Source organism: Schistocerca serialis, chromosome 2, assembly GCF_023864345.2.
Source record: "Schistocerca serialis cubense isolate TAMUIC-IGC-003099 chromosome 2, iqSchSeri2.2, whole genome shotgun sequence".
NCBI lineage: Eukaryota > Metazoa > Arthropoda > Insecta > Orthoptera > Acrididae > Schistocerca > Schistocerca serialis.
The window spans coordinates 382,283,837-382,298,151 of NC_064639.1; the positions used below are offsets into that span (position 1 = coordinate 382,283,837).

General features: G+C 45.4%; 1 protein-coding gene across 1 annotated transcript in view; it reads left to right on the plus strand.

Moving 5' to 3' along the window:
- LOC126456009 (T-box transcription factor TBX20-like) overlaps positions 1 to 14,315 on the plus strand; it is a 195,555-nt gene that overhangs the window by 111,760 nt on the left and 69,480 nt on the right. Inside the window, exons 2-3 of the mRNA XM_050091765.1 lie at positions 1,645 to 1,918; positions 8,036 to 8,200. Coding sequence (XP_049947722.1) covers positions 1,645 to 1,918; positions 8,036 to 8,200 — 439 coding nt within the window. The remainder of the gene's footprint in view (positions 1 to 1,644; positions 1,919 to 8,035; positions 8,201 to 14,315) is intronic.

Below are 14,315 nucleotides of genomic sequence, written 5' to 3' on the forward strand. Positions count from 1 at the left end.
TTTGCAGAGTATCCATGTAGATGTAGATGTAGACGTACTCTAGAGGTCATTTCATGCACAAAATCCTGGACCGCCAATACTTTCGCAATTATGAACAGTTATAGAGGTAGGATGGCTTAACATTTCTGCAGGGGACTTCCGGCGACTTATTGACTCCGTGCGACGTCGAGTTGCCCCACTACGCTTGGAAAAAGGTGGTCCGACACGATATTTGAAGGTATCCCATGAGTTTTATCATCTCAGTGTACATCCAGGGTCAAATTACGTTTGTCTTACACATTTTGAAAGTAACATCTGGTGGCGAAAGAGTTGCCTAGCAGCAGATTTGACCCCACACAATTTCGACGCCGTGTTTTGTCGTTTCATGTCATTTTCGTACAATATACACTGAAGAGCCAAAGAAACTGGTACACCTGCCTAATGTCGTGAAGCGCCCCCGCGAGCACGCAGAATGTTGCAGCTCGACGTGGCGTGGACTCGACTAATGTCTGAAGTAGAGCCGGAGGAAACTGGCACCATGAATCCTGAGATGTCCACAAATCCGCAAGAGTACGAGGGGGTGGGGATCTCTTCGGAACAGCACGTTGCAAGGCTTTCCAGATATGCTCAATAATGTTCATGTCTGGGGCGTTTGGTGGCCGTCGGAAGTGTTTAAACTCAGAGGAGTCATCCTGGAGCCACTCAGTAGCAATTCTGGACGTATGGGGTGTCGCATCGTCCTGCTGGAATAGCCCCAAATCCGTCCGAATGCACAATGGACATGAATGGATGCAGGTGATGAGACACGATGCTTACGTACGTGTCAATGTCAGAGCCGTATCTAATTGTATCAGGAGTCCCACATCACTCCAACTGCAATCACTTCATACCATTACAGAGCCTCCACCAGCTTGAACAATCCCCTGCTGACATGCAGGGTCCATGGATTCATGGGGTTGTCTCCATACCCGTACACGTCCATCCGCTCGGTACAGTTTGAAACAAGACTCGTCCGACCAGGCAGCATGTTTCCAGTCATCAAAGGTAGACGAGTGGCTCCGAAAGCCTATATCGATAATGTTTCGTTGAATGGTTCGCAGGTTGACACTTGTTGATGGCCCAGCATTGAAACCTGCAGCAATTTGCGGAAGAGTTGCACTTCCGTCACGCTGAACGATTATCTTCAGTCGTCATTCGTCCCGTTCTTGCAGGATCTTTCTCCGGCCGCAACGATGTCGGAGATTTGATGTCTTACCGGATTCCTGATATTCACAGTACGTTCGTGAAATCGCCGTACGGGAAAACCCCCATTTCATCGCTACATTGGCGATGTTGTGTCCCATCGCTCGTGCGCCGACTATAATACATCGTTCAAACTCACTTGTATCTTGATAACCTGCTATTGTAGCAGCAGTAACCGATTTAACAACGGCACCAGACACTTGTGTTTTATAAACTTTGCCGACCGCAGCGCCGTATTCTGCCTGTTAACATATCTATGTATTTGAATACGCATGCCTACACCAGTTTCTTGGGCGCTTCGGTGTAGTTACTGTCATCAATTTGTTTTTCAAGAAATCCCCTCCAAGTTTTAGCTACTCCCCGTAAATTCGCTTTAGGTGTAACTTACTTTGTACGTAAGGGTTGCGGCGTGCGCTGTTGCAGGCGCATGTTCCCGACGTGCCGCGTGTCGTTCACGGGCGTGCGCGCCGAGCAGCGGTACGCGGTGCTGATGGACATCGTGCCGGTGGACAACAAGCGCTACCGCTACGCCTACCACCGCTCGTCGTGGCTGGTGGCCGGCAAGGCGGACCCGCCCGCGCCCTGCCGCCTCTACATGCACCCAGACTCGCCCTTCACCGGCGAGCAGCTGCGCAAGCAGGTCGTCTCCTTCGAGAAGGTCAAGCTCACCAACAACGAGATGGACAAGCACGGACACGTAAGTCTCCTCGTTCAAGAGCGTTCATCTGCACGAGTAGAGTCGTGGGCTGTTGGGCGAATAACTGTTTAGTCTCTAGATAGAACTGTCTCACTACTTCGATACGAACGCCCTGAAGCCTAACACTCGAGGGCACGCCCTCCAGCTGCTTAATTGTAAAGCAGATAGTTTTGAACACGCTTGTTCGACATCCCGCAAAAATGCGCTCAGCGTCTATTAAATACACAATCAAATAGCCACAAAACAATCTGCAGTTAACGAAACAACGTACACTAGGCGAGTCGATGTGAGCAGCCAAACTTGATGAGAGAAGAATTATACCAGAAAGTCCTTATCAGCACAGGCTTAGACTGATTTTTTCACAGATGTTTACTTCTCCATTTCAATGTTTACATGATCTTTTTCGAAATGCTTTCCTTCTACCTGAACGCACATTTTATTGTGTCTCTGCCAGTCCTCGAACTCATAGTGCAGGCAATTCTTAATCGGTTTCTTGACTATCGCCTCATTGTCCTTGAGCACTGTTCCAGTCGTTTCAAATCAAATGCCTGGAAGCTTTGCCTTTAGTGATGGGAATAAAAAAGAAAGAAAAACCCCAGTGAGCAAGATCGGAGCTACAGGGCGGATGCGGTACACAGGTAATGCCGTCTTGCACCATAAACTGCATGACTTGATTTGCGAGGTGGGGCCATGCATTGTCATGATGAAGCAGCCACAGAAACCGGGAAAGTTCTTTTCGTTTCCTAGCACTGTGCTTCCTCAGTTTAGCCGTGTAGTATGCTGCTGTAACACTAGTGTGGTGTGGAACTGCATGCTTGGAAATCATTCCATTCCATGACAGTAAAGAAAGTGATCACCATCACTTTCCTTGCAGATGGAAGGACTGCAGCCTGTTTTGGTGTTGGAGAATCTGGAGATTTCCACACTGTACTGGAACGTTTTCCTTCAGGATCATAATGATGCAGCCTTGACTCCTCATCGGTCATAGTTTCCCCTCTATCGGCAAAGAGGCGCAGCACTTTATGGCTTATCCCCGTTGCCATAACCTTTTGTTCGGGAGTCAACAGACGTGGCATCCAACGGGCACGAACACGGGTCACATGGAGATGATCATGCATAATCGTACAGATGTTTCCACGTGAAATTCTCAGCAGTTCACTGAGCTTACGTAATGTTATCCGCCTATGCTCACGGACAGTCACAGAAGCTGTGTTGATGTTTAATTCAGTCACAGCAGGAGCCGAAAGATCAGACTCACCTTACCTAACACAGACAAGTCAGCCTTCTTGGAACTCCTTGAACCACCTAACACTATTGGAATAGGCTGTCCATCTTCACCGTACGCTTGCTGCAGCATTTCGCAAGTTTCAGTGGCTGTATGGTTTAAACGATGACGGAACTTTATTGTGCCGTACTTCTCCTCTGGCGTCAGTACCACTGTTTGGTATGCGAAATGCAAGGAGCATCTACAAAGTATAGCATTACTACCAACCTACCGATAGGAGAGTGCTACCGTCTACGGGCATTATAAATAAAAACACGCTCTTTTCAAATATTTGTAGTACAGGTAGGAAAATATCAAGGAAGCTACGGAGAAAAGTCAGTCTCAGACTTTGCTGACCAGTTATCGTAGCCTTAGAGCACTGGGAAGTCTAATACCGTAGCAGACAGCCAAGTGAGTCTCGAGGTTGAAGGGTACAGTCTTCACTCGGCGAATGATGTACGCTGGAGCTCCCAGCCGCTACTGCCAATGCTTTTAGGGCTACAGGTGGCGTCAGGAGTGCCACCTATCGTGAGTTGCCTCTCTTTGCCACCTCTTTGCGCCTCTAACGTTGTCATTTTCGTTGGCGGTATCGACGTCGCTTTCCAACAACAAGCAAGAGATAGGATGATGAATATATCTTTCCAGTGAAAACATTATCCATTACGGGCCGTATAATTTTATTTGCTGTTCACCAATATCGACTTTTTAGTCATTATCGGGCACCCTGTAAACACACCAACGCGCAGACAGAATAAAATATTTAGTAGGCGTAGAAGAACTTAAACAAAAGTACAAATGGCAGAGATGTCAAGTTAACATAATGTACAGCCTAGTACGTACATTCAAATAATCTCTGTGTAACTATTTAGCATGCAAATGAATTTACAAGCCCACATGTGGTTACAAAGTCAGGCAAGTGAATATAATCACAGCCTACAGCTGTGTTTTACGACAGCGTGCCTCCAAATTTTTACCTGAAAATTCTTGAAGATTCCTAAATAAAGCAAACGTTATTTACATGTCTACATATTTGCAGCTATTTCCCGCTGGAGGGCTTCGAATTTTGGCATGTAACATGACGGTGTGTCATGTAACTGTGTCACTGCTTGAGAAAGAGTGTGTTGTAATCGAATTTCGAATTCGATGAGTTAGTCCACACATGGAACACCCCTCCTTCAGTACGACAATGTAAAACCACACATGAGTGCTCCGACACCAGCAACAATCCGTCGCCTTGGGTGCACTGTCATCGATCATCTTCCACACAGTCCCGACTTGGCCCCATCCGATTTTCATCCGTTCCAAAACTTAGTGAACGCCTTCAAAGACTTCACTTTGATAGTGATGGAGCGGTTCAAGCGTAGGTGGGTAATGATTCCGTCAAAAAACATTCTACAGTGGCTGTATCAACAAACAGGTATCTCATTAGCATAATTGTATTGGTCGCCAGAGTGACTATGTTGAGAAATAAATATGTACACACGAAGAGTGAAGGTCTGGAACGTTATTAACAGTTCGTTCTACTTAAAAGGCTTTAATAGTTTTTACATAAAAATTCCGATACATTACTTTTTAACACGCTCTCGTATATACAGTAGGAAATGTAATGTCGACATATAAAATCTCATTTGCGTCATCATTGCCATACAGTTACATACACTATGTGATCAAAAGTGTCCGGACACCTGGCTGAAAATGACTTATAAGTTCATGGTGCCCTCCATCGGTAATGCTGGAATTCAATATGGTGTTGGCCCACCCTTAGGCTTGATGACAGCTTCCACTCTCGAAGGCATACGTTCAATCAGGTGCTGGAAGATTTCTTGGGGAATGGCAGCCCATTCGTCACAGGGTGCTGCACTGAGGGGAGATATCGATATCGGTCGGTGGGCCTGGCACGAAGTCGGCGTTCCAAAACATCCCAAAGGTGTTCTGCACGTTTCAGGTCAGGACTCTGTGCAGGGCAGTCCATTACGGGGATGCTATTGTCGTGTAACCACTCCGCCACAAGCCGTACATTATGAGAAGGTGCTCGATCGTGTTGAAAGATGAAATTGCCATCCCTGAATTGCTCTGCAACAGTGGTAAGCAAGAAGGTGCTTAATACATCAATATAGGTCTGTGCTGTGATAGAGCCGTACAAAACAACAACGGGTGCAAGCCCCCTCCATGGAAAACATGACCACACCATAATACCACCGCCTCCAAATTTTGATGTTGCCACTACACATGCTGGCGGATGACGTTCACCGGGCATTCGCCATACCCACACCCTGCCATCTAATCGCCACATTGTGTACCGTGATTTGTCACATCACACAACGTTTTTCCATTGTTCACTCGTCCAATGTTTACGCTCTTTATCCCAGGCGAGACGTCGTTTGGCACTTACCGGCGTGATGTGTGGCTTATGAGCAGCCACTCGACCATGAAATCCAAGTTTTCTTATCTCCCGCCTAACTGTCATAGTACCTGCAGTGAATCCTTATGCGGTTTGGAATTCCTGTGTGAGGGCCTGGATAGATGTCTGCCGATTACAAATTACGACCCTCTTCAACCGTCGGCGGTCTCTGTCAGTCAACAGATAAGGTCGGCCTGTACGCTTTTGTGCTGTACTTGTGCTTTCACGGTTCCACTTCACTATCACATCGGAGACAGTGGACCTATGTATATCTAGGAGTGTCAAATCTCGTGTACAGAAGTATGACAGAAGTGACACCCAATCACCTGACCAAGCTCGAAGTCCGTGAGTTCCGCGGAGCGCCCCATTCTCCTCTCTCACGATGTCCAATGACTACTGTAGTCGCTGATATGGAGTACCTGGCAGTAGGTGGCAGCACAATGCACCTAATATGAAAAAAGTATGTTTTGGGAGTGTCCGGATACTGTTGATCACATACTGTAATTTACGTATGTCTGAAAATCACTAAACTGACATCCGTGGTGCAAAATATGAAAGCGCACCAATCCAGCTGAGGAGGGAAAATCGAGAAAACAGGGAATAAGTGTGTATAATCACATCTATAAGTAAAGTCCTGCTGTGCATAAACACAAGGAAAACCTATGACGTAATACATCTTCACATGGTATCCCGCAAGACAGGTGCTGTTCTAATAAAAAATCTATGGAATTTAGACGAAACTATATCAAGAGGAGAAGCATGGTATACAGCAGAACCACGTCCATTAGGACCCAACTCACAAAATCTGAGACACATCATCGCAGAGGACTTCATGCTCGTTGCTTTCATTATCTTTAGCCAAATCCGCTGCCCCCGTGTGGATCGCATCATTCCACCCTAAGCATGCTGACGCAGCCCTCAGTTAATAGGTCCACCTCATTAATGAATGTCTCAAGCAAACCTCAATCTATCGACTATCCCCCCGCCGTGAAACATGGACTGTGCGAAAACCGGAACAGAAGAGAATCGAAGCATTTGAGATGTGGTGCTACAGACGAATGTTGAAAATTAGGTGGACTGATAAGGTAAGGAATGAGGAGGTTCTACGCAGAATCGGAGAGGAAAGGAATACGTGGAAAACACGGATAAGGAGAAGGGACAGGATGATAGGACATCTGCTAAGACATGAGGGAATGACTTCCACGGTACTAGAGGGAGCTGTAGAGAGCAAAAACTGTAGAGGAAGACAGAGATTGGAATACGTCAAGCAAATAATTGAGGACGTAGGTTGCAAGTGCTACTCTGAGATGAAGAGGTTAGCACAGGAAAGGAATTCGTGGCGGGCCGCATCAAACCAGTCAGTAGACTGATGACCAAAAAAAAAAAAAAAAAAAATCCCCCCGCCCACCTCCCTGCTGGCCTCTCTGCACCTAACGTAAGGATGGAATCTGTCGCGGGCAGAGAGACCTATGACGCCCTCTATCGTCATCCAGTTGACTAAACAATAAAAAGTCTGAAGTCCTCCATATGAGTACAATAAACATTTCGTTAGATATAGATTACACGAGAAATAATACAGTTTAAATATTTTAGATTAAATACCTAGGGATTGCAGTTACAAATAATTTAAATCGGAGCAATCACGGAACGAAATGTTGTGGGGAAGGTGGACCAAAGTCTGTGTTATTGGCAGTACACTTCGTAAGATGGAATAAAACTGCTAAAGAGACTAGCTGCATTACGCTAGCCGTCATGTATTTGAGTATTGCTACGCGTTATGTCATCTTTGCCAGACAGGACCGACGGAGGACATCGAAGAAGAACCAAAAAGGGCATCATATTTTGTATAATCGCGAAGTAGGGGAGACAGTGTCATGGATATGATAAGGAAACTGGGGTGTCAATCAATAAAACAAAGGCATTTCTCGTTGTGCGCGAGACCTTCTCATGAAATTTAAATTACAAACTTTGCCCGCCGAACGCAGAAATATTTTGTTGACTCCTATCTACATAGGAAGAAACGATTGTCTAATAAGAGATAACAGCGCACGCACGGCAAGATTTAGGTGTTCATTTTTCCCATGCGATATTTAAGAGTGGAACGGTTTAGAAATAATCTGAAAGTACTTCTTTCTATAAGCCGTCTGCCAAAACGTTAAGTGTGAATCACGCAGTAATCACCTAGATGAAGACCTACCTACACCCGATCTCATTTCACGCCCCATATTTTTTAAGGACAATAAAAGAGCCTGTTAATGTGCCTCTGTACAGAATAGACGCTGCAGATATGTTGTGATACAGATTAGTGATTTGTAAAAATGCTTGCAGCTCTTTCGTGTGCCGATGTTGCATAGTCAAAATATTCTCGCTGATGAGTGTATTTCGCTGTTATGAAGCTGTGGGTTCATATTCCTTGTGTTCGATGTGAGGAAATCTGTGGTACTGTTGGCAGCTGGTGCTGAACTCGATGCACAAGTACCAGCCGCGCATCCACCTGGTGAAGCGCAGCGAAGCCAACGCCTCGGCGCCCATCACCGACCTCGAGAGGGAGGAGTTCAAGACCTTCATCTTCCCAGAGTCCGTCTTCACCGCTGTCACTGCCTACCAGAACCAGCTGGTAAGTGGCCCTGAGAGCAGACAGTTGCACTTTTGACAACACTCTGCTCTGTAGCGGCAGTTGAGATTTACATTCAATAATAACTGTTTTCGTATTCGTTGCTGTAACGTCGTGACTGAGCCTCACAGGAAACTTTACAAGACCACGAAATGGCCTACAGAAAACTATTAGGAGCAGGTATGGTCGTGTTATGTGGAAACGCAGTGAACATCTGAATCGAAGGTTTTTGGAGTTATTTAAGACTGAACTGAGATAAAAAAAAGTATAATTAAGAGAACAACATCGTGCTGTGACGCCTTTCATCAGCACCTCTGCTGTTCCCGGTACCGCCGCAGCTGCTACGGAACCCGATGCCTCCCAGCTGTGATACTCGCTTTGACACGAACTCCGTCGCGCCAGGACGGCGTGCTGACACACGCTACTACAGCCGTCGCTCCTTTTGACACCAGAAACTTCCGGAGTTGCATGTTCCAATGGTTCTAAAATTTGCCTAGGGATTCCAAGGGCGGACGAGATAGCTTCAGGTGACAACAGTATAACTACGTTGTTCGGGATGGGTTTTTCAGCAGGCAAAAGTGGAGGCAACCTGCTACTGCAATACCTTGTCCTACGTGATTACGGCGAGAACGTTTTTTAAGCATATGTAGGAAAAATTAAACATTCTTACAGGAAATTCTGAAAGTCAGTTTGTCTCCAAGTTTGCTGATTCTAGTGAAGAGAAAATGTAGCACAGCTAATACTAATGAAATGTTTTCAAATAACAGCTTGATGTACTAGTTTCGTGCTTTCCCTTTGCATTCGAGATTTCTGTTTAGTGAAGATAGTTTCTTTAGTAACAATAGTCCAGACAAAACACGGCATACCTGAAAGTGAATAAAATATATCACAATGTAATAAGAATTATGGTTTCAAAAAGATCTTAAAGTCTTTTTCTAATTTAGTAATGATTTAATATGAAGAGTTTCTTTCAAAGGAATTAGTCGAACGATAACGTTCTTCGACGGTATACTGCACTACACTCTCAGAACACCTTTCTGCTGATGTATGTTACATGGACATATATTTCGGTTTGCAACAAGAAAGAAAACACGGCATTGACTAAGAGTTTCCTGCAAAAAACACATGATAATTCAATTCGTTTGCCCATGAAAGAGTGCTCTTTGAAAAAATTTAACTCCCATATTGTCGATTTTGAGACACTTGCATTCCATCCTCAGACACCTGCAAGTAAAAGGAACTGTTTCAGTGTCTAGAAAGGAACATACAAGAACAACATACACAAACAGAAACATTTATGTATCCTATTATGAGGTCAACACATAAAACAAAAATTCAGTCTAAATTTATCCTAGAAAATACATACCTGAAAACAGTTAAATCGTCTGTGTTAACTCACTTTGTGGAACCACCCTCATTCATAAGTGGATAATGTCCACAAGGTACCGTGACAATTTCCAGTGTATATGAAGAAAAAAAATCGACTAGGTTACTTCCTTAATTTTTCTGTTAACCAGTTTCAAATCTTTTCTAGATCATTTTCAGTTCCATTAATTACGAATTATTGCGAAGTGCAGGTAGTCAGCAGGCAAAGAATCACTTGAAACGAATTATCCGATTAAAATAAAAAAAGTGGCCTGGACGCTGTTTTTCTTTCTATACTTTCTCATTCGCTTATGATTTCCACATTACATTTAATAAGTGTATTGTTCACGTACATTTATGAGAGAATAAATATCCCAGAGACAGAAAACGGAGAACTTCATATATATTCTATATTTTAGTTTTTTATTGGGGTTTTCTCCACACGTATTGTATTACACTGTTGAAAGGGTATGTAGAAGGTAAGTGAGTCTTTGGTTTGACTATATTAAAAGTTTACTTAATTTATATCTGATTTATTTTCCTTCTATTCTTGGATTATTAGGACTATGGTTTCGTCTAACTAAGTTGTTTCGTATTACGAACATGTGTTTTCTATCCAAAATGTACGCTGTGCTTTTGTTGTAAGTTGACCGCGCAGTACGATGTGAAATGGTTTTAGATATGTAGTTTCTCTTGCCTGTTCATTCGAAGGCACTGAAATACAGTGTTACAGAAGGTACCTGAGAAAGAGTTTTAAGGCATCCAGAACTCGATTAAATAGGAAGAAATAAATTTTCAAGACACACAACTATAGGGGCTAGCAAACTGAATACACAAAGTTACGCCCTTTCTAGCTTGCTATGGAAACCGCAACAACTTACCATGATAGTTTTTCATTTGTATTTATCCACTTACGATTTGTAGAAGAAGGTGCTACATGTATCCGCTCCTCCAGCCACTCGATTGTTTCCAGCAGCGTTAATACTGCCAGTATCTTATCTACTACCTGCTACACTTAACACACGTTCTTGCGAACCTCAAGGGACTAGCCTACCTGGAGGAAACGGTCCTGCGGCAAAATACCTTAGCCGCAGACTGGGTGGTTGTTTTCAGAATGAATTCTCACTTTGCAAGCAGTGTCCACCGATTTGAAACCTCTGCGATGCCTGGTCGTGAGTAATGCTTGGATGACTCAGTAGAGCACTTGTCCGCAAAAGAGAAATGCCTCAGATTTGAATCTCGATCTAGCACACTTTTTTAATCCCCAAGTAAGTTTCAGTATGTTATTAGATTTGTCGTGGCGTTTTAGATACCTTAAGAGTAAGTCTGTGATACACTACTCCTCTATATGAAGTCTACTATTAGAGTTGGTTGGGAATGCTCATGATGCTTTCGCACTAACTGAACAAACCACGGAACTCTTCGTTGAACCTCCCCTAAGTCTGTAGTTCCTGTATTAATTGCTACCTGGTAAGAGCTACAGACCGACGAACAGTACTCGAGAGTCGAGTAGATGAATTTATTGTCGTCAGCCAGTTCGAGGGCGAGCTGAAAAGCAGTGCCTCCGAATTTTTTATTCCGTTCTCAGTATCGGTTGAGGTTTCATATGTCATGCGTATTACTCGGTCGACCTTCCCGCTTCGCTAGAGGCCCATGAACTGTAGCGCGTAACGTGTCATTGTGTAGCCTAAGTATGCTGGTGAGAGAGAAATAGCGTGCAATAATAGAGCTTTATAACCTCAGAAAACTGACTGCAATCGAAACAGAGGAGATTAGACATATTTCAACAACTTATTTTACGTTCCCTACGTGAGACTGATGAGTTCCTTAACAAGACTGTGACAGGTGAAGAAAGCATCAATGGCGTATCTACACAAAGGATCACTGACAACAAAGAAGTTGAAGATCGCGCCACCAGCAGGCAAAGTCATGCTCACTGTGTTCTGGGATGGGCAATATGTGGTGCATTTGGAATTCATGCCTAAAGGAACCACTATAAACTCTGGAAGGTACTGTGAAATTCTCAGGAAACTTAAACAACGACTTCGAAGAGTTCGGCCACACACATTCAGCATGACAAGCGCTGCGACACGTCCAACAATCCAATGCATTGGGTTCATTGTCATCGATCATCCTCCATACAGTCCCGACTTGGCCCCATCCGATTTTCACCTGTTCCCACAACTTAAAGGACACCTTCGGTGAGTTCAGTTTAGTAGTGATGAAATGGTGCAAACAGAGGTGAGGTTCTGGCTCTCTCATCGAAGTCAAACATTCTATAGTGACGCTATCAACAACCTGGTCTCGCGCTGTGAAGAATGTATTCGTCGCCAGTGTGTCTGCATTGAGAAACAGATGTAGACATTAAGAATGAAGACATAGAAACTTAATAAAATTACTTTTATCTAATAAGCTTTAAGAGTTTTCACATAAAAAGGTCGGAGGCAATACTTTTCAGTACGCTCTCGTATAATGGAGAGCGGGGAACGGGCAGAGGACGGCTTACGAATCTGGTACACATACAAGACCGCCTCCGTAGGATTTATCTGAGGTGGCGAGGTGTGAAATAAGGTCCACTCACTGAGAGTTGTTTGAATATAAAAGCAGAGGCATCAGAAGAGTTCCAAAAATCCCCCAAGCTGTGGCTAAGACATGTCTCCGCAATATCCTTTCTGTCAGGAGTGCTAGTTCTGCAAGGTTCGCAGGAGAGCTTCTGTAAAGTTTGGAAGGTAGGAGACTAGGTACTGGCAGAAGTAAAGCTGTGAGGACGGGGCCTGAGTCGTGCCTGGGTAGCTCAGTTGATAGAGCACTTGCCCACGAAAGGCAAAGGCCCCGAGTTCGAGTCTCGGTCCGGCCAGGAAGTTTCATCATAAGAGTTAATCTACAGCCAATAACGGTTGGAGGGATTGGCGACCTGTTGATCATACGTCCTACAATCATAGATCATTTCTCATACTGCTTTGTAGGTACGAATGGACCCTTCGAAACAGGCCTAAGGCCTAACCCTGTGTGATGTTCGTGTTTTACATTTAACACAAGTAGTGAGTACAATGCATTTGTACAGAGGACTTGTTATGTACAGTTGCTGATTTTTATTTCTTGGTTGATAGTTCTTGCTAACATACACGGTCTCTGACGACTGAAACGGATCTTTTTGGAAACGCAAGTTTTAGTAACCAGAGTTTTAGAACGTGCGACAGTGTGCGTAACACCAAGCAAGGAGGGAAAAATCTGATTCGCTAACGCCTCCTGTGTTGACGATGTACTTGCCGTATCCGCCTGGCCGCGGCCGTTTCACACGGTGGTGATTGCGAGGTCCACAGAACGAATTAACCGCGTCGGTGGCGGGCGTACCTGGAACGCTTATGGGCGGGGTACCGGCTGCGCGGTATCAGCCGCACACACCGGCACATAGTGGCGGCCGGCCTTATAAGCCGCTATCTTTACGCTCCATCTGCGATGATAGTCGTGACGAGAAGACAATTGTCCTGCGCCCGCGCGCCGCCTATCTCGCGGCCGCTACCGGTCTTATCTTAATACGATTTAATGCCCGCATTAAGCGCCCGCAGCCGATTCCGCCGGCGCCTCCTCCCCCGCTCCACTCTGTTCCGCCTCCCTCCACCCCCTCCGTCCTGATTTTGCCGCCCCCGTCCGGCTTTTTTCCCGTTTCCACCTTTCCGTCTTCTTCCCCACGCCGCCAGTTAGCGGCATGTGCGGCCTCGCCTCGTCCGCTCGGATGCGTCTCGGGAGGTTTACACGTGCGAGAGTTGCTCTCCGCAGCGACTGTCGGACCCTAACTACCTCTCTCCCCGCGCTGCCAACTGTGTCCGCTTGAATAAACAGGTTTATGGCAGCGGCATGCCCGGCGCGTTAAAGCCAGCAGCGCGTGTAACGTTTAGCACACTGAGCGCCCGCCCTTATCGGGCCGCTATCACGCGCCGCCGCTGTTTTCAACTCGCGCATTCGGGATGCTTCATTATCCCGCATTGCTGTGGCGGCTGCTGCTGCCCGCCCGTCCGCAGTCGGCAGACAAACCGCGTGCGCGCGCTCAAAAATTACACGCTGCCTCCTCTATCGCCGCCGCTTCGACTGAGTGCAAACAAAACGTGGCTTCTTCCCTTTTTATATTACCGGCGGGCACTGCTAGTGTGGAAAAGCAGAGGGAAGAAGAATACGTTTCGCTGCCTCGAGATCGTGCCAATGAGACAACGGTACAAAGAGAGTTTGCGCGCTGTTCTTGGGGAGAATTTCACTCAAACCTTTTCGTTCCCAAGAGTTTTCTCTCAATCTTGGACATTCATCACGTCCCTCTGCAGATGCTCTCCATCCGCAGAAAATATGAAGGGTGTAATTGGATTTTAACTAGCACCTCGAAAAAATTATGTTGCGTACTTTAATTATTCTTATTTAATTTATAAGTTAATGTCTGCGGGCCGGGTACACATTGAAATCACCGCAGAGCCGCAGCACGCCGCTGAAGGAGGAAGAACAAAATTACACAACTCACTGATAACGCGGTATATCATGTGATGCTTCGTTTTCAGTAATAGATGACTTCTTTAGTCGGCTGTACAGTTGCAACATTCCTGCTAACGCCGAAAATGAATTACGTCAGGTGGATGTAGAAAAGCGCCCGAATAACCGCGCGTATTAACGCGGCCGCTTTCGGAAAACAGGCGTACCAGTTTCGAATCGAATCCGCCACGTAAATTAACGGCGAGGGGTCGGTGTGGTTGGTTCAAATGGCTCTGAG